The sequence below is a fragment of the Drosophila biarmipes genome, chromosome 2R (genome assembly GCF_025231255.1).
Source record: "Drosophila biarmipes strain raj3 chromosome 2R, RU_DBia_V1.1, whole genome shotgun sequence".
Classification (NCBI taxonomy): domain Eukaryota; kingdom Metazoa; phylum Arthropoda; class Insecta; order Diptera; family Drosophilidae; genus Drosophila; species Drosophila biarmipes.
Window position 1 is genome coordinate 15,604,511 of NC_066615.1, and position 21,034 is coordinate 15,625,544.

General features: G+C 43.6%; 1 protein-coding gene across 4 annotated transcripts; it reads right to left on the reverse strand.

The window, feature by feature from the left end:
* Positions 1–198: 198 nt before the first annotated feature.
* On the reverse strand, positions 199–18,214 carry LOC108036500 (putative fatty acyl-CoA reductase CG5065). 4 transcript variants are annotated; one of them, XM_017112693.3, is made up of 11 exons: positions 17,962–18,214; positions 6,359–7,190; positions 4,093–4,209; positions 3,923–4,027; positions 3,716–3,859; positions 3,520–3,654; positions 3,338–3,458; positions 2,880–3,179; positions 2,666–2,798; positions 2,332–2,589; positions 199–1,888 (listed from the first exon to the last, which is right to left on the reverse strand). In XM_017112693.3, exons 2-11 carry the CDS (start codon positions 6,755–6,757, stop codon positions 1,741–1,743), a joined length of 1,860 nt encoding a protein of 619 aa, XP_016968182.1. In that variant the 5' UTR covers positions 6,758–7,190; positions 17,962–18,214; the 3' UTR covers positions 199–1,740. The 4 variants fall into 4 exon arrangements, with proteins under 4 accessions (XP_016968182.1, XP_016968185.1, XP_016968184.1 ...); XM_017112696.3 differs by lacking the exon at positions 17,962–18,214 and adding an exon at positions 13,265–13,966; XM_017112695.2 differs by lacking the exon at positions 17,962–18,214 and adding an exon at positions 7,769–7,918.
* Between the last annotated feature and the right edge of the window lie 2,820 nt (positions 18,215–21,034).

Genomic DNA, 21,034 nt, shown 5'->3' on the forward strand with positions numbered 1-21,034 from the left:
TAGGTTGGATTAATTTCCAGTTGTTTGTTCAATTCATTATCATTTTCATTCATTTTAGAGCTTACCAGTGGTTTGCATAGTTTTAGTTTCCCGCCACTGTCACGAAATATTATTATTGGATAGTTTTTAGGTTTTCTAGAAGCTAATTGAACGTTTTTCTTTGGGAAAATCAAAGTGAAAAAGAAGAACGCGTTGGTATATTTGTATTATTATTTTGGAAGTGTATTTTATTGATGCACTGCAATTTACAAATCGATTTAGAAATAAAACATAATAAATTCTAGGCATAACATAAGATATTTCATAATTGCACGAAAACGAACCCGAGAACGAACTGTATCCTGGCCGTGACCTGTGACCTGTGACCCGGCCCATATTACCAGGCCCATATCGATCAAACGAGACGGGAAGCAAAGTCCAAAGTGGAGGAAGAGTTGGTTGATGACCCGATTTCCTACAGACTGGATGGAATGTTCTTACTATATGTGTCTTGGTTTCAGTGTGTTTGTTTGTATAGGTTTTTGTTTTGTGTTTTTTAATTTATCGCATTTAAATATAAATTTCATAATCGTGTTTCTCTAATTGCGTTTGTTTCAAAAAACTTCTTTCATAGTTTGTTATCTTTTGGAAACTCCATTTCTGGCTACGCTTAGATTTAGTGTTTAGGCTGCAAATGCTAAGAAATTATGTTTCTGATGTTTATATATAAATATAATTTTTGTTTTCATTAATTTATTATCATTATGATTTTTTTGTAGTTTTTCGCTTGTGTTTTCGCTTTTTGTCATATACATATACATAAATTGAATTTTGTATATCTGAATTCTTGTCTCCTGTCGTATATAATTCCGCTCCTTCTGCTTTGTTTTATATAAATTGAAAACTTAATTGTAAATGTAAAAATGTTAAAACTACATTCAATTATAAATAATGTTGGTTTTTTGTTGTCGTATTATTTATATGCAATGTTCGCTCGTTACGTAATAATATTTATAATTAATATTAATTAATTAGCATAGTTTACGTTACGTTTATGTAATTTTTAAAGCAATAACAAGCCATTTCTTTTAATTTCATTTATTCTCTTTACTAATCATTGCTGAACTAATCGCTTTTGTTTGTCTTTTCAAATGTCTGTTTTGTATAGTTTTGGATGTACTAATTCATTCAAATTGCTTCACCATCGTTGAATCCCGACCATAAATTCACTCGAGCAATCCCCCGTGTATCTCTTTATGCAAACAGGTGGAATTCACTTCGACTCTGGGCTTTCCCCTTGCGCGTTTTTAAATTATTTCACAAAATTGTACAATCTCGCAGAAGGAGAGACAGGGAGATAGATAAATGGAGACAACAACCGACACCGGGCCAAATAAAACTCCTGCCCTCTCACACCTGACCTATCATTGCACCTGAATAATGTGATGGATGCCATTTAATTACCCCATTGCGTTAATGTCAATATTTTAATCTGTTAGTTAGTAGCTGATGCGATGCTCCTTGCGTCGTGGTTGTTCGGATGTGTTGTGGTTGTGGCTTCTGCTGTTTACTCATTTGTAACATATATAGAAAAATATGAATATAACTATTTGCTAAGAACCTCTAAAGTGTACGCCGCGTTGGGGCATTTAGAAATCGCAAAGAAGAAGATCATCGCAGATCCTGCCAGATCCCAGCACATATACATATGTCCGCAGCTGCTGTCTCCAAGCTTCCACACCGGTCGCCATCCGCACGTAATTACAAAAAGGGTATCAAGCGCGCCATCTTGAGCGCGTTCTCCAGGAAGGAGCTCCACAAATCGTTCAGCCGCTTCGAGCGCGACATGAGGAAGCGCCAGGTGAGCAGCACCGCCACCAGTTTGGTCAGCTGATGCAGATAGTAGAGCCTGAAATCGGGAAAGTGGAGTATTAAAAATCAGGGGAATACATTTTAGCTAGGGTACAGTCGGATGCCCCGACTAAAAAATACCCTTCACCCATTTAAACTTTGATTAGAGGTGAAGAAACATTAATTTTACATATTATCTACATAACATTCTACATAACTAATGTAGACTATCGACTATAACTTATTAATTAATGGTTCGATCTGAACAATGTTTTTCCCTTGCTGATAAGCATTGAAAATTAAATCAGATACAATTTGAACAGTCTTAAAATCATTGAAAACCTGGCTTTGATGAAACAAACTTATTCTGCGCAGAAATCTCTAGAATATGCATACTTAATACCAACTGTTCAGCCTTAAAAGCTTACGAAATCTCAAGCTTTATGCAGGCACTGATCCTGTTCAAGATTTTATATACAAAATATCTAGAACTCTTCCTACCTGAGCATGCGCTTTCTGCTGGCCGGCAGCGACTCGGGACGCTGCTTGAACAGGAACTCCCTGAAGCCCAGGACGTAGCGCTCCACGTACTTGTCCCAGTTGATGTGGCGCACGTCGAAGACGAAGATCTCGCGATCCTTGGGACTCAGCGTGTGCAGCAGGGCGTGGACATTGTCGTCCTTGAAGCGCCATTGGCGTGTGGCGAAGTACTCGAGGCATTCCACAGCTTTGGCAATTTTGTTTTGTACGTTGACAACGCTACAAAGGGGTACAGCGCAAATTATTATACGGATACCAATTGAAAAGCTCTGGGGGAGCGGCCGGCGCAACTCACAATGGCTTCTTGCCCATGATTCTTGCCACTCCGTCCAGAATGTAGGCCGGCAGAAAGTGTTTGGCTATACAATTCAGCGTGTTCATGGGGCGGTTCATGCGCAGGTCGCCAGTCGGATACCACAGGCAGCCCTCTGGGGAAAGAACAATAATATCCGTGTTAATTATAATGGTCACATTAGGGAGATTTCTGTTTTTCGGTTTTCTCCACTCACCCAGGGGATGCTTGCGCACACTCGTCATGGCGTGTTTGACAAACTCCGACCAGATTATGGGATTGCGCTGGCCGGTGCAACAATTGTAGATGAGTAGGTTGTTGGACTTGCGGGTCGCTGTGCGCCAGGCGGCGGCGATCATCAGGTTAATCACAATATCGACAGGTACCATATCGGCCACATAGTTCTTCTCACACATCATCGTGCGGAACATGCCCTTGGCCAGCGCCGAAACCAGACCCGTTGGCCCATTGAAGTTGTCCACCCATCCGGCAAACGGCTCATTCAGACTGGCAGTCACTGCGGAGGAATGCAAAACATTTATAAGATGCCGCAGGATACTGATTTAAAATGTCTCATTTTGGCTTATGACTCCTTCAAGGAAGTGAAATGATATTCATAAATCATAAAGTGCTTTCTTACTGATCTTTATAATAATTCTTATATACTCTACTCACCAATCGATGGCCTCACAATGGCAACGGGCAGATTACCAGCCTCCTTAAGTAACATATGCTCCGCTAAGGCTTTTGTAAATGTGTACGTATTGGGGCGCTTGCCAATGAGGCGCGGTGTAAGCTAAAACAATAAATTTACTATTAAATCCACTACCATTATGAGATCGAGGTAGAGCACCCACCTGATCAAGTATATCCTCCGGAAGCCAGTTGATTAGTGAAATGATATCGTCGGGATTATAGGGCGGTGCATAGATAACCTCGGACACATCGGTTCTATCGCAATTGCAATAGGCAGTGGATACATGGATAAGTGCCTATAAGAGCATTAATTGATTTAGAAACCGCCACGGATCCGCTTTCTACAACCCCACTTACGTCCAGTGACAGCATGCGATGGCAGAGCTCGACGAGGCGTTTCGTGCCCAGCATATTGATTGTGACAGACAGCTTGAGCTTCTCGTCGAATTTCACAGTGGCGGCCGAGTGAAAGACGACGGAAACATTGCGACACAGTAGGTTCTAAAAATGGAAGCAAATGCCCATTAACTGACGGCCATTGGGCGCTAATGTGCGGAGGCTAACCTGATCTTTTTCAGAAATGCCAAGCTCCTCGGAAGTAATATCGCCCGAAATGGGTATGACTTTGCTCAGCTCCTTGGGCTTCTCCTGGCGCAGTGATTCGAAGAGCTAATTAAGAATTAAGAAATTAATATAGCCCCGTGTTTGAACCCCTGCCGACTGTTCAAACTCACCGGTGCATTCAGCAGTTCCGTGAGACGAGCCGACACTTCTTGACCGCGTTTCGGTCGTATCAGTAGATATATATTCCTTATGTCCGGACATGAGCGCAGTAGCTTCTCCACCAGCACCTGGAAAAAAGAGCGTCGGAAATCGAAATGTTACTAGTCACTCAATCATTGAATATGGCCATTAACCAAGTAAACGATTATCGCTACACCCACGAGGACACACTTGACCCACTTCAGTGGTGTCTGCGGTTAGGCTTGACTTGACTTCGTTTGTGAGTGGGCGGTGGTGTTGCCCAGGGGCTGGGACACGCCCCGAAAACGATGTGAGAATTGTACCGGAATTAAGCGACAACAGGCCACAGCAGACAACAAAAAAGGATAGGGGGTTGTGGGCGGCTCTGTGGGCTGTTAAGTGGGTGGTTCTGCGGGTGGAGGGCGTGCCAGGAGCACAAAATCGATGAACAACACACAACACCACCACTGCGAGCCCAGAGTCTGGGCGGCGCCACTGCGATTTCATGTCATAATGACGCAGCCAGGAGCCACCGACATGCAATGTGCACAGAGAGAAAAGAATGGGCAACACCTTACAATATTAAGAGGGAAAAAAAACTTTTTTTTACCTGTTTATAGGAATTTTCACAGTTATTCTGATCCCACCAAAAATCAGAAAATTAATATCTTAAAAACTTGTTATATGTTAGGACCTCGCAGAATTAAAATATCATTTTTAAAAATGCTTTAAAATTTAGTTTTTCCCTTTTTTTAAATGTCATTCATTATCTAATAAAAAGTACTCAGAATATAAAGTAACGAAGAAATTCGAAAGTATCTGTATAGCATTTTGTATCACAGTGCCTGTGTTTAACAATGGCTGGCATAAAAATTGGCACAACAGCCGGAGGATGTATTTGGAGCAGGGAAACGGGTAGTCCGCTGCACCACTTGAGGAACAATTAAGCGGAACCCGGAGTGGGAGGTCGAGCCAAAGCAACCGAATGCATAGACGCAGTCACAATACTCGTAATATGGAGCCTTTGCATGGCAGGCGGCGATGAGTCAACATCGTCTAGTGGAGCCAGCTCAACGTAACTCAAGCATTGCGGCTTTAAAAAACCAGGCAAGCAAGCCAAGTGAAGCACTCACGCACATCGACGGCAAACAGGCAACGCAAAGTGCATCTAAAATTCAGGGTGGCCAACCAGCAAACCATCGGATCCACCCACCAAGCTCAGCGTTCCACGAAGTTTTGTTTATCAGCGCGCACACAAATATTTGTGCATATTTTATGACTGAGAAACGCTTCGAGTTTTTAATCGAGCCCAACCAGGCCGCCGGGTTCAATAGTTCAATTCGCAGCCAATGAACACGCGGCGTATGCGTGACGTGAATGAAAGTGGCTGGCCGGCGGCCCACAAAAGTATGCAACGAAAGTTGGTAGCCGCTTTTCGGGCTTAGAAAAGGATAATGGCAAGTGGGGTAGTTTGGCCAAGGGATGTGCATATCTCAGCAAACAATATTGGCCAACAGTGGGTAATTGGTTATGCGTAACAGGATCTTAGTTCAAGGTTATTTAAAACACTTATATATATGTTTGTAATGCCAACTAACATTAGGGGAAAATTTGAATGAAAGTAATCGTTCTATACTGACTTATTATTGCAGCATTAAATATTTAATTCCTTATTAGTCACGATTGTAAAACTAATTTTCCTATGATTACTTTTAATCATGAAAGGCTTATCTCGTTATTATCTCCAGCATGCAGATTAAATTAAATTAAATTTAATAAGCTCAAGCTTAATGAACTTAATTTAAAAGAAAGCTTTAAATATGACAATATAAATGAAGTACAGGCAAAGCCTATTTGATATGTTTTTAATCACCTAAATTAAGATAGAAAAGTTGCTGGGTCACCAAGATTTGACTTTTGCTAATTTTAGATAATGACGTTTTACTATTAAAAATTTAAATACATTTTTCGTCAGGCATTTTTATTGGGCCAATACTACCCATCTTTATAATTAAATAAGGAGCCCTGCAATCATATAAACATAATAAATATATATAAAAAAAAATATTTTAAATGCTTGGCTCAGTTTTCTTATATACTTTACAAAATATAATAGACTTCCAAATATTTGCAATAATATTTAAAAGTGAATGTCCTTTAAAATATTTTTTTGGTGTGGATTCAAGAAAGTTTTTTTTCCCTACCATATTTTTTTTTTTTTCTAAGATATTTTCAAATCAATAACTTTGAACTCACCTTTCCCATGAAGCCGGTGCCGCCCGTGATGAAGACACTGCGTCCCGCGTAGAACTGGCCGATGGGCACGTAGCTGGTGTCGTCCGCCCGGAACCGCTCGTAGGGCATCTGGAGGCCGTTGCTGCTGGGCGGCAAGGGCAGGGCCGTCGAGGACGCCCCCGCCGCCGCTGCGGCTGAGGATGCGGAGGAGGCGGCTCCGCCGGCGCCCGCACCGGAGCTGCCGTAGCCGGAGGAGGAGGTGGCCACGCTGGCGGCATGGGTTAGGCCGTTGGTTCGGGCCAAGGTGCCGTTGAGCAGCTTGGCATCGTGACCGTTAGCGGGCGGGGGGGCGGCGGACTGTTTGAGGCTGCTGTTTGGGGCTGCTTCCGTTTCCGCTTTGTTGTTTGCCGCGTGTGACATGTTCGATTGTTTGTTGCCTTTTTGTGTTGTCTTTTTGTTATGTTAGTATCCTGCGGTTCGAGTCCTGCGCTTAAGTTAAAGTAGGAAGCAGTTCTTTGTCATTTGCAGTGTGCGCTCGAGTTTCCAAGGGCGGTGTGTCCCCTCTAATATATCTATATATTCTTTTGGTTTGGAAGTGATTACTCTGATTTCCCCTAGTTGGAAGCTGCTGAATTGTTCATATAAATTTATGCAATTAAGTCCTTCGAAAAGCTAGTTGAAAATCCTTCTGTCGCCGTTGAGCGTCTGTCCATGTTTCCATGAGTCGCTTGTCCTGGAGGTTGCTTTAGGTTGGTTTTGTACAAAAAGAGTTCAGCAGGTGTATCCTGTGGGTTGGGTGGGGGGTGAACAAGACCGGTTTACGATAACTTCCAGGCGTGAGTGCGCTGCAGAGCTGGAAGGTAAAAGAATATTGAATAAATTTCAAGCGAAATTTACAAAAATGTATTTTAAATATAAGTTAATGTTCTTATAAATTAACGATCCCAACCCGCACACATACATATATTTTGCTATCCTAAAAACATTATTTCTCCTGATTTCCATCATTAACCCTTTTCATACCCTATTACTTCAGCAAATTAGCTTTGAACAACGAAAAATCAAAACATGCCAGCAAAACCCAAGTCAAAGCCCCAGCCTTTACCCATCCATCCATCTATCAATTTATATATTCATCTACATTTCTATCAAAACGTCATTTATCCTTGGGCCGGGCTAAAATTAGCCATCATTTTGAGCCCCAACTGATGGGTAACCCAAATCCCAGCTATGACGTCTAAGAGCTTGGCAAGCGGCCATCACGGAAAAGGATATGCAAATGGCGTCGAAGGAAAGGACATGTTCGTACAGCGAGAGCACACACTCCGCACCACTTAGATCTCGGATATGGTTGTCCAACGGACCGCGATTGAATTTAACGCACCATAGAGCTAAGTACGCGAAATCCGCTTAATGCTTAAATCGGCTTACAAGGCGAGAACGGTGAACTGAGAACTGAGAACTGGGAACTGGGGACTGAAAACCGAGAACTGAGGTCCGAGAACTGAAGACCCGTCGAAACGAACCGGGGAGACGATACTGTCGATAGCAGTGACAGCTGGCGAATGCCCACTATATGTCTGGGAGCACTTCATTCTATATTAAACGATTTTTACATGAGCCGAGTGGAGCTGCGCTTAGCTGCGCTGAGCCGAGAGGTTCTATCGCTAAACGGCGACCCGCATGATCAAGTGCCACTTAAGAGTGTTTCACACGTCATAATATCTCCGCAGGTCCCCAGTAGCCCTGCGCACGGCGATCCATCGACATAAGCAGGCCTGTAGGGGGCGAAAGATCTGGCTGGGTTGGGCAAACGTCAATTAAATCCAGCTTTATATCTAGGAAATACTTCGCCATCGGCATCGGAATAGTTAACCTTCTCGTAGAGGGGGCCGCAGCGCACACTTAGCCAGTCCAAACAAACGCTTCTACCGACGCAGTTCCTGGCTGTAGAGTTGTAAAAAATCCCTAATGAATTTGTCAACAAGCGTTGGTAACAAGTGAAACAACAGGGCTGGCTAAAAGGAAAATATCAGATAAACAACAAATCGTGCTTGTCTCGCCGCAAAGTTCGCCCATCCCCACTGCCCCCGCCACTAGGTTATCTGGGAAGGGTCTGACCTTCGAACCCTATGCACCGGAAAGCATCCCCACCTCATCTGCCCTGTAATTCGCCGAATGCCTTGCTAATTGAATTTCAAATTTATTGTTGACCAAATATTGATCGTAACCAGGAAGTGGGGGAGTGTGTATCTATCTGGCTAGATTGATTGCCAGTTGGATATACTTATGGGGGGTGTGACGTCAAGCTCGGGTGATAATCATGGCTATGATGATGTCGGCCTAAAGCGTGGCGTCTCTAAAACGAACTTTTTGGGGGCCATGACTTTCACTTTTTATTTTTCGGATCTTTTGTAGGTCTTTGGGTTTTTTCTTCTTCTTTTTTAAATATCTAAATTCCGCAATATTTTTTCCCCCTCGCATGTATTAAATTTCCTGTTGTTGCTAAGTTTTTTGGTCAAACTTTCGTTTTCAATTTTCGGTTTGTACAAAGTCTGCCGCCGCAGATGGCCGCACTATTTTTATTTTTCCCTTTATACATTTTTGGTAATTTGCATTTGAGGGTACCTTTCGCTGACTTGGCAAAAACACTTCGCTGTTTCTCTATGCGGCGGCCGAGAAATGTGTTAAGAAATTGGCACATTGGCTCATTGGCTGTTTGACTTTTGGCCGGGCATCACTCTGTGGCGATGTTATCACATCGCAGAGGGCTATATCCGCTGAACTAGTTGCGGCCGAGAGCTCTATAATTAAAGTTTAAACATCTCTGAGACGCAGCAATCGCAGCGGCCTCATCACGTAACTGTAAATTTATCAATGAAGCCTCGAAGACGCCGAGGCCCGACTGGTTCCTCCTCATTCTAAAGTGAAATTTCTTGAAAATCAACTTTTTCCCCCCCTCCATCGGCTCTCTTCCTGCTGTCTTACCAACTGCAACGAAAATTTGCGCGCCAGCCACAAGAGGCAAATGAACCGACCATCGGACCATCGCTTTGGCCCAGCCACGCCCATCGACCGCCTGCCCCCGCCTGCCGCCTGCCGCCCACCAGCCCACCAGGCCGCGGAGCGTGTTAACCAAACATGAAGACCGAAATGTATCTGCGTGTGTGCTGTTAAACGGTAAACACTCGGCGTTCAACCTGCCTTGACAAGGTAGTTACACACCAGTCTCCGCTGCCCGTGTATTGTCTGACCCATTTCCTATAATCGTGCCGCATTATCATCATCAGCAACCTCGTCATCGTCATCAGCATCGACTTGCCGGACATTTGGAAGCGGTGGCTTCAAAATTTTACTTATACCCTAAGGGCTTTCGGGGGACGTGGACGTGGACGTGGATAAGGCAAGGACTGGGGGTTAGGGATTAATTAATGTTTTAATATTTAATGGCAGTCGAGGGATTCGTATCTTAAGAGTTCCTGAACTGTATAATAAATTATTCAGCAAGGTTTTTCTCTACATTCGGTGCAGGATTTGGGATGGGTTAGAAATAAGAGAGTATCAAGCATTCATATAATTAAATAATCATCGTATTTTAAAACAAATCTAATCGTTAAATCACCTATTCCGTTTTGAGATTAGCAACCCATTTAGCAATCAGCACACCTATAATGTGTGAAAATAAGTGTTATTTCACCTGAGGGCCCCGTCTATTAACCACTTCCTACTAATTACCACCGACACTTTCAGAACCCCAGATTTCCACAAAGATTACATGAACTTCCCCAAGGGTATTTCTGCTTTCGACCACGTCCACCGTCTTGTGTTTCTCCCAGGGCCGAAGACCCGTCTTTAAGCGCGTTTCTTCTTTGCGCTTTTCTACACTGTCTCCTCTCTTCGGGCCCTGCCGTTTCCTCATTTGGAGCTTGTTGCTTTCGGATTACGAGTCTTTAGCACTCAGGGCCTCGACATATGTGTGTACACACTTACAGCCCCGCCGAATGCTTCCGCATGCAGACCATAGACTGCGGTACGGTCACCAAAGATACAAAGATACTATATAGTCGCACGAACCGTGCGATTCTGAGGTGTCTCTTCTGGGATCCCTTGGCGGCGGTGCGGTGTCAACCTGTTTGTTTTGGCAATTTGGTGGCCCGTTTCGTTTTCGGATCGGTGTCTTTCGCTCCGCACCGCACCGCATCGAATCGAATCGAACTGAATTGACCACAAACGAAAGTTCAAATATGCATTTTCACTTTTCAACAATGGGAGGCCTCTCATTATGTAAACCCGTAGACCTCGAGCCACGGCGGATGCTGGACAGATGTGTGGATATGTGGATGTGTGGACATGGGGACCCGTTCGTGTGAGTGCGCATAATGGGTCTGTGCCCTCTATTCTATTGAACCTTTGAGTGCGGCTCTGGAATTGTGGACTGTCCGGTTGTCGGTGGCCATTGGATAGTGAATAGTGGATAGAGGACAGTGGTGGCCAGTGGTGGCCAGTGGTCGCCGTCGACTATGTCTGCTATTATGGTTATCGTAAGCTATCTATGCTTTGTGTGTAATTGAATAAATCTGTAGGGGGTTGCGGCTGGATAGAATGAATCTCGGATCTGTCTCCCTCCCACTGCCCATAATTCGTGTGCCTTGATTAACAAACAAAAGCGATCTCGCAGTTTACAGCATAAAAGTTAAATTTAACTGTGTATAATGGGGGCGGCTCTGGAGGTAGTCAGCAGATTAGCTACCCAATTTAAAAGCTCAGCTGAGTCGAGCCAGCCGCCGTCCCACTCGCACCCACACGCGCCAGCTAGATATTAAATAATTCACAATTATAATATAGAGCTCATCTTATTTTTAGGCTGGTCACATGAGCTAAGACCCAGCGTCTACGGGCTCAATTAAAAGATTCTTTGGTCCAGCTGCAATTAAAAGTCAACCTCACGCGGCCAATTTGAATAATCAACAACAATTTGGTCTCTGCAATTATACGATGAAGATTTATGGCGAACTAGACCTTAAGATAAGGCCCATTTCTTCTGTGCACTGTGCAGCAAGGTCCACTCACATAAGTGTATTCACTTTTGGCGGGGTCAGGTAAGGTTTCGAAATGCATTTCGAATTGAGTGGCAAGTAAGTGGTAATCTAAAGTGCAATTCCCGGGCGGGAAAGCTGTTGGATTGTAAAAACAAATGAGAATGTTAAAAGTAGATCGTGTCAGATAATATGCAGGTTAATGGCGAACAAAAACGAGCTTGGGTACTTTTTAAAAAATGCTAGTTTCGCCTATAGGCCCAGTACAACGTGACAACACTTTCAGAACTGTCTAGAATGGCTTTACCTACGTTTTAGCAGGTAAACAAGTAAAAGATCGACAAATATTCCAAGCTATACTCGGGGTAATTCCCAGGCTTTGTTTGCAGTCGCCCAGTTTACAAAGAAATAATACTTTCTGCGGTTCAGGAAGACGTCAACATGGAGACGCTTCGAGGAAGCGTGTGCTTAAAGATTCCTTATTTACCCAAGAGACTTTACGTCACAGAGCGGCGAAAGTGTGTGCCCAATAAACAGTCGATCTGAATGCCAAGTGGCTGGCTCAATGGCTCCGTAACCCATTTCGAGTAGAACCATTAGCCCCGCGGCCAAGTAGAATGAATCTAGCCCAGAGTCGCGAAAGTGAAAAAGAAATTCGACGGGTCGCTCTGGTAGTTCGGGCACGTAATCAATAGAAATATCTCGCCTTCTCGAGCGCACAGATACCGCTAGCTAAGTAGCAGATACAAAATGCCGATACTATGTGCCATACGCCATATGTATCTGGCCGAACCGTACTGACTGTGGCAATCATTTTCGGCTGAGCTCAGCGCTGGCCGTCGATGCATTTGCGCATGCGTCCACTCATTTCACTTCGCTCCATTCCACTCCCAGCCAGAAATGTGGGTCAAGTCAATGTGGGTTCGCAATTATGACACATTGTCCGAGTCCGAGCACAGATATTTACCCCACAAAAGCAGAAATCGGTGTAATGATATTTGTAAATGTAAAAATTAAATAAACAATCGAGCGCGCGGCTGCCCCACTCTTTTAACTACCGCGTTTTCGGAGGGTTTTTCGGCTATTTGGTTTTTTTGGTCGTCGGGCTTTTGGTTTTTCTTTTTTGCAATCTCAGATTTTGTATCTTTGTGGCATTAAGTGTGTGTGTGTGTGTGTGTGTGGCCATGATCCATGTTTATTTATTATGCTCCATCGTCTTTTTGCTGTCGTTATCGTTTTCATTTTCGTTTTCGTTGTCGCTAGTCGTTGTCTCGACTGTGTGCAAATTTTATTTGTAAATATGCAATGATTAATATTACAAATATACAGCAACAAAAATTTCGAAAATATGTGCTGCCTTTTAAACTTTCTCGCAGCAACAACCTGGTTGTTAATACAGTCCAGCTTCTCTAAATTGAACCACCACGTGACTACTTTTTCCCCTAAACTTGAACTTGTAAGCTCTAAATATTATACAAGCAAAGCAGCCAGGTTTCTATTAGTCAAATTTAAATCGAAACTGGAAAGCAATTGACCACATTCTATAAGACCCAATATGTAAAGACCCAAAAATATTCATCGAATATTCATTTTTTAGGAGAAATGGTTTTTCAATTCGCCTTTATCGTACGCTACTGCTGTCCGATCTCTATTTTTTGTATAGCTCACTTAAGTGTTTGGGCGCCAATTCAAACTAGGTTAGCTTAGGTCAAAGACAGAGTTGATACCTTAAGATTAAACACCTCATCTCTAAGACAGGTTTCTGTATCGAAGCTCTACTGTGATTGGACTGCTTAGCGTGGATCAAATATTAGCTAAAAACGGAATTGCATAATCCGGCCAAAAAGGAAACGGCTCAAATATTTGTGGGCCAAGCCTGGCTTGCACTTACTTGTTAGACAAACATATGGCCAATGCTATTGGCCAAAATCGAAGACGCCTAAGATGCTGCAGCAGCAGCGCGTGTTTGCATTGACTTGACTTGATTTTCCCACTTCGTTTTTCCGAGAAACCCCGAATTTAGGTCATTGACATTGGGGGACTTGCGAATTCGTTTGTTGTGGTTTCGGGCTGTAGCGGAACTTTTGGCACTGGCGGCGTTTTGGGTTTCCAAAGGTCGTTCGCGTGGAAAAAAACCGAGTACGACAGAACGGAAAACAATTTTCGTTGACGATTCTTCGATTCGTTGTTGACACTACTGGCAAGGCAAGATACGATGATACCGATACCTCTGCCCACTCCTGACACACTAAAAAACTCCAGACCGAAATTCTGTTTCTTCTGTGGTGTGTGTGCTTCTTCTTCTGCTTCTTTTTCTTTGGCTGCCCCCAAGAAATTTCTCCAAATATTTTCACTTTTGCGAGAGAGAGCGAAGAGAGGGAAGACGGCGAAGAATGACCGTTGCGCAGGCGCAAAGAAATCAAGCGACCGCGAGGGGGAGAGCACGTTCGCGGACAGACGGAGAGAGAGGGAGAGAGAGCGCACGCGGTAGAGAGTTGACCGTTCTTTGCCCACTTTCTTAACTTTTTTAACTGCTTTTCTCGGCCATATACTATGTACAGATATGTGTGTGTGCTTATGCAAGTGCGATCTTCTAGCGACGCGTCTGCTTCGTCGGCCGTTTGGAACTGAACTAAACTTGGCCCTCGAAGAAGTGAAAGATTTATGCAGTCGGCTCCAAAGCTGCGCTGCCAAGAAAGGCGCACAAAAGAAAGCAGCGCGAGGAGAGAGCGGCGGACACGTAGATTTCGGCTGCGAGACCGCCGAGATTCAGTGTGTGTGTGTGTGTACGTAGTCGAGATCCCCAGAAGAGAGCGGAGCAGAGAGCTCCGCCGGCGGAGAGGCCGACGCAGGCAGAGGCAGCATGCAACAAGCTTTAATTGAAAAAGCCGCAAAAGAACGGTGTGTGTGGAAAACAAGTCGGGGAAAACGGAAAACCGGAGGAGAGAGAGGAGAAATTGGATATGTGGTCAGGCACTGACATTGACCACTCACGTAGACGCCGGCTGCGGCGCGGGCAGAGCCGAAAGAGGTCAAAGTACACCGCTTATAAGCTTCAGCACTATCGGGTATCCACCGCTGCCGCTGCGCTGCCGCTGCGCTGCCGCTGCCACCGTGTGCGTGTGCATGCATAATCTTGCACTTGCCACCAGGTAACAGTAAACAGCAGCGGCCAAATTGACCAAAAAAGACTTTCGTGTCTAATTGAAAGGCGAGTCACACTTGCGGTCGGAAAGGGTAAGCGAGCGGGCGGAGAGGTGATTAATTCACCACAGTTAACCGAAAGAACTAATTGACCACACTGGAAAAAACAGCAAGGAACTGGTTACTCTAAAAATCCATAAAAATAGGTATTTCGATTTTGAGTCACTTATCTTACATATATTACACACACTTGCACAATTATTTTTAAAATTACAGTATAATATACATAAAATACAAACTAATTTGTTAAATATATATCGTTAGTTTAAATAACTTGGAATGTGTAGGTTAAAGGTAAGTAATAACGACCTTGGGTACTTTTTAAAAAATGCAGATTTCGAATATGGGCCCTTTACAACACGACATTAACTACCAGGCTTGGCTTACACTCGACCAGTTTACAAATAAATATTTCTTGGCTTCACGAAGTCGGCAAATTACCATACTCGTCTAATGATTATTGAAATTATAATATAATACACACTAACAACAATCTAAGATATCAAATAATTGTCATAGAAATGCTTTTCTCAGGCCAAACGAACCGTTCATTAGAAACAAATTAATTCATTCGCTAGGGTCTAACACCAACTTGTTTAATGCTTTCTATGAAGGTTTCACAAAATAATCTATGCATCAGTAAGTGAAATAATTAAAACTGACCAGCTCAAAGTGATTAATGACCAATTATTGTCTACCCAGTCTTATCAGCTGCTGAATGAATATGTAAAGCAGGACTACACCAACTGCAGACTAATGAGTTATTTTTCCAACCTGTCCTGAGGCACAGTTTAATTGTATTTAAAATATGTAAAAAGCTTTATTAATTTCTAAAGCAGTTTTAATTACAGCTGACACTTCAGTGCCTAATCAATAGCAACTTGGCTTAATGGGCCATGTAAGTTTAAGAGAGACTAAGCAAACAAGCTGTCTAAAAAATAACCTAACCATGAATCACTTAGTGAGCAAAATATCCCCGAAGTACGTCATCAAAACCTTTTCAGGCCAACAAATACTACGTGTTGGATGATAAATATGACAGCCAGAGCTTCCAATGTTTTCCATTTTTATTAGCCGATGTGTTTCAAGTTTTCCATTGAGGGGCACGTGGAAATCATCATGCTTTTTGGGCAGTCGGTGGGTGTGTTTCGAAGATCCGTCTGCCACGTGCCCCCAAAATCCCTCTAATTGCGCAAGTAAATATTTATTCTCACATTCGGCCAAAAGTAATTCAACGGAAAGCGGAAACTACTCTCGAAATCGAAGATAGCATAGCCCACACGCCCACACGCCCACCCCCTTTTCTCGCAGTGCAAAGCCACCGCAAAGTTTTGCCTTAGAATTGGTTTTGGGAAGGGGATGGCTGGAAGCGAAGAGGCTGGGCGAGAACGAACCGCTTGCCTACTTTTGGGCTGAGCAAGTAAATTCTCATCTGACCGGAAGTGGGCAGCATAAAACAAAAGTTTCCTGCTCAATGGCAGGCCATTTTCCTAGTAAAAGGGAGGAACTATTGTGGAGTTTCCGCAACTCAAAGTGACTGCTTGTCCCAAGCTGAATTTTAGCAATGATACTATATGAAAGGGTTTTCTTTGCCATCATTTAAATATTTCTTAAATTTGAACTCGCTTAGATTCGTAGCTTCTATTAAGTAAGAACTACGAATAACATAAAACTATACCTACTTTCGTCACAATTCAATTCATAATTTAGTCAAGTGTTGTAATAGGTTCGAGGTAGCCCCTAATCGCTAATAAACTCAAGTTATTATGGCTCACAGCGACCTCAGGTAAGCCTATTTCTGACATAAATACAATCTTTCATGGGTTGCCCATCAGCTGGACCGTCCCCTCAGCATAGTCACTCAAGTGTCACACTTGGGATGCTTAGTGTATATAGTGCACAACCTATTTACAACCCCCGACAAGCCCTAGCCCACTGCTTTGTTCTTATTTTTTTAATTACACAAAGTTACGGCATTAGATGGCGCCCTGTTGACAGGACCTGCTCCTGCCCGTCCTCGTTCCACACATTTTCCCCATTTCCTCGGCTGTGAAATGGCAAACACTCGCACACATGGTCGAAGGGGTGGGGCAGTGGCTGGGGGAGGAGTGGCTGAGGGGGCTGTAGACAACAAAACGGGGAAAATGACATAATGCACTTGAAATGTTATCGCCTCGCAGTCGAGTGCAACAATACACTCGCACACCCGCACTGGCACTCTGCTCGGGAAAATTGCGATAAAATCGAAATTATTTATGGGACCAATTAACGGCCTGGTTGTCAGCAGCTCCATTCATCTTGGGGCATACTTTCGGGCTGAGCACCTCCCACACCGCCAGCCCCTTCGAATTTTCCCAAAAGTTTTCCGGGCGCGCTGCCACTACTCACACATCGTTCGCTTTTTTTATGCAATATCCCAGCTCAGGCGTCAGCGGCTGTTCGAGGAACTTTTCCTGCACTTTTCACGCTTTTTCGGAAACATTTTCAGCGTTTAGCGATTGAAGGAAGTGTTTTTTGAATATTGTGAATTTTTTTTGTTGAGATATTTTGTGAAACTTTCTGGGGAAGAGCTCGCGTCGACCGCCTTGAAAATCAATTGGAAAATGCCTGTTTCATTTTTTCCTCCCAAGCTCCCCGAGATTGTTTCACGCGCCTGCTCTCATTTCGAGAGAGAGATATGTAGAGAAGTCTCTGGAGAAGAGAAGGTGTCGCGGCGAGAAGAGAGAAGCGCTCTTCGACTGCCATTTTCTACTACTATTTTCCGGGGCGTCTGCCGGCTTTTCCGGGGGGTAGCTAGCTGCTTATATAATGAGCGACCAGCTGACTCAGCAGCCCCATTAGCTCTGAGATAAGATAGGGCTTTATCAACGGGGCTTATCAGCCGGGTGTAGGGTCTACAGATACCCAGTTCAATTTGGTAATTTTCTGGGGAAATTCGTAATTTTATTGGGCATAGTTTCGGGCTGATGTTCTTTTTTTCGCTTGCTAGGACACAGCAACACTGGCTCTGCTGCCCACTTTCGCCCGACTCAGGGCCTTTCTCTTTTCCGCGCAAAGCTCATCTTCTCTTTGGCGGAAACGCGAAACGGAAATGTCAGATTTTCTGCTAAATTTTTTACAACCGTCGACGCCAAAAAGCAGCGACATTCTCCGGATGAGATAATAAACCCAGCGACATACATTTTTCCTTGTGTGGAGCCAAAGGGGGCTGCCCATGGGCAGGGGCTGCTGCCGAAAGGGGGCTAAAAATAAGTGGCGAGCAAAAAAGAAATGGGACAGCGAAATATGCTCGAACTAGGCCAAAAAAATATGCTAAAAATAAAGAATGAGAAAGGTGTTGCGGGGGGGAAGGCCCCTGGGTGGCTTTTTAGGGCGTGTACGTACCGGCTCCAGGTCGAAAGTGAGGTTAGGAACGTGTGCGGATGCTGCGGCGATTTGAACTGGATTTTTCCGGGAGCTGGGCACTTTCCAATTTCCTTTTTGTCGGGGCTTATTTGCTTGCCATTGGGCATCACACTCACTCACACACGTTGCCAGGCACTTCGCGTCGCGCTTGCTTCCTTTCCAACTATTATTTTCGAACAGCCTTATTTCGTGGGGGAAATGTACCGTTGTCACCGTGGCCTGCGACGGAGAGAGGAGAGCAGCAGCACTGCTCGAAATGCGAAAAGTGACTGAGGCAGGAAGAAGAAGCTTCTGGCGAACCGGGCCGCCTGCAATTCTCACCATTAACGCCGCTCTCACTGGCGCTCTCCCGCTCTCTCGCACTCCCTGCCTTCTCCTTTCTCCACCCCCTGCCTAACGGTCGCGCTCCCTTTTTTCGGTGGTGAGTTAAGGGAAACTCTGCTCTGGCTCTGGCTCTGGCCTTCTGGGGGCTGATAGCGCTATGATTTTCCCACCACCTTGGCCGTTTTTCCTATTGAATGAAATCCACTTTGGTCTAGTTCTTCTTCCTTTCCGCTTCCCTTCCTCTTCCTCTTCCTCTTTCCGCTTTTCCTGCGCCTGCGAAACAGCAGATTGCCTAAGCAAACACTTTTGCAGCCGAGCACACAAATCAGCGCTTGCTGCGATTTCAAACAACCGCCAGGGCTGCCACTTCGGCGCCAACGCGGCGTTGCCATTGCGCGGGCAATTCAAACAGTAGCCTTGAAGTATTTGCCGAATAAGATTTGATTTCTTCAAAAAGTGATGCACACTTGAACCTTATGGAAATTAAAATAAGTTATTTGTTTAACAAACAATGGAAACGTGTATAGAACATTATTTAATTTTCAATTAGTTTGTTAGCTTGTAAAAAATACATTTATAATTACATTTCCAATAACAATAAATAAATAAATAGTATCTTACAAAGAATTGTATGCATTAGTAACACTTTGATTTCAAACGGAGTCTGTTGGAAACTTGATAAGAATTAAAAACGTATTTTTTAATTTGTTTCTCACCCACTGATTAATCGTACTACAAGCTATCTTCTTGATTTATCTACATTCTTCACGCATTAATCCAAAATCTTTATCAAAAATGTACTATATTAAATTCAGATCTTGGAGCCACAACCTTCGGCGGCCCAAATATTTGGACAATAAGCAAGGTCGCCATCCGATTGCAATGCCCGCAACATAAATGTGAAAATCAAAACATAAAGACGACAAAAACAAACCAAAAATGCATTGTCATATGGGGACGGTGGGGCCTTAAGTTGTCGGATATATAGACAAGGGGGTGCGGGTGATGACTGCCCTGCCACTCTGCATATTAATCAATTTTAAAATACATTAAGACAAATGAGAAGGGAGAGATTCAAGTGGAATTACCCAATGCTCTTAAAGGGAGAAATAATTGATATATCACTAAAAATATAGGAAAACGGTATAGTAAATTGCATTAGTTAGGAACCCATAAAGTAGCTGTCATTTAAATGCAGATATTGGAAATTTAAAAAAAAATATATATTTGAATGATTTAAAAACTTTCGTTCTTTGACAAAATACTCATATAATAATAATAATACCACCTACAAAAACCCTATTAATGTTGTGTAAGCTGTTTGAAGTTGCACGAATAGGCGAAATTATTTTAGCGCGCCCCTTCGAGCGCTCCTCAAGGAGGGTATTACCGGAGACAAGCGACTTTAAAACGATAACAAATAGGTGAGACATCGGCAAACAGACAAAAGCCGCACATGAAATGAAAACCAAAGCGAAGCTCGTTACTCATGCGCTCCGGGTGACGTCGTTTCTGTGGCCCAAAGGGGCTTGGACCAGGCCCAAGACTTGATAACTCCTCGAGATCCCCCATCTTCAGCGCCGCTTTTCAACCTGCTCCACTGCAGCCGAATGGCGATGACGGGGCACAAAAAAATGTGAGCAGGCCATGAAAATTCCCAGCCAGCCGTCAAGACTGGCAGCCAAGTAGCGCTGACTAAGTGGAAAGGCGATTAACTAACAAGAGCCTTTTTTGCGGTTTTCCTGCTACTGAGGTCGGGTGTCGTTGCTTTTATAGGGAAGTCAAATTGAAGACACGTTGGCAGGCACTTGAGATCGATATGATTGCGATTGCATTGCTAATGAGCCTGATTGATTTGTTTGCGGCTTCGCTTGCGATAGAGTAGGGAGAAAATCGACAAAGGCAAATAAAGTTAGCGCATATGGGGTTTTTAAATAGCCAACAATGGGTAATGGAGATTTTTGTGTACACTGAAAGAAAATGTTTGCAAACAATGTTTGACAAAAACTTATGTTATATACTCCAAATGTAGAGAAGCACACTTTAAGTATTTTTACAAGGTACAAAATAAATAGTTAAAAGATTTGTAATCTTAAAACAATGTCTAGAATATGATAACGAATAAACCATATTTTTAAGGATTATGAATATAAACTGATTTATTTCATTCAACCTTTTTTTCTGTGCGCTTAAATATGTTAATTTAATTGATTGCAATTGACAGGTGTTTTCACTCTTACTTATCAGGGGACTCATCCATTCGAAATGCTAATTCTCCACCGCAGTTTCCTCTTCCTCATATTTTTCTCCATTTCCGTCCCTTCTTCCCTGTTTTCGACCACATAGGCATCTTCTCCTCGCGTGTCGTTTAAATTATTGCCAATTTTGACATTTCTTTTTCGGTTAACCGAAGAGTCGTACCCCGCGTACCTGTAATTACTGCTCAGGTGTGTACCCTCCAGAGGCGTTGTGCTTGTTGTTTCGTGGGCCTACAACTCTGGCTCAGTACTATACACCTTTTCCATTTTATTTTCATTGTTTTAGTAACATCTAGGTCAACTGCAATTGAACCCGTCAGAGGGGAAAGAGCTTAGAAAGCTTGTCTCCGCGTGGAGATGAAATATCTTATAGCCGACTGCTTTGTAAAGCCCCGCCCACTGATTTGAATTTTCGCATTCGAGATATCGAGGGGCCATCAATCAATCAACCGAACATTTCGTTTTGCATA

Excerpts from the sequence above, each read along its gene's own strand:
- LOC108036500 (XM_017112693.3), bottom strand. The coding sequence starts at position 6,757 with ATGTCACACGCGGCAAACAACAAAGCGGAAACGGAAGCAGCCCCAAAC. Across the intron at positions 4,028-4,092 it reads CGGAACTGCTGAATGCACCG|CTCTTCGAATCACTGCGCCA; the intron begins GTGAGTTTGAAC and ends ATTCTTAATTAG. Across the intron at positions 3,655-3,715 it reads ATCGCATGCTGTCACTGGAC|GCACTTATCCATGTATCCAC; the intron begins GTAAGTGGGGTT and ends ATGCTCTTATAG.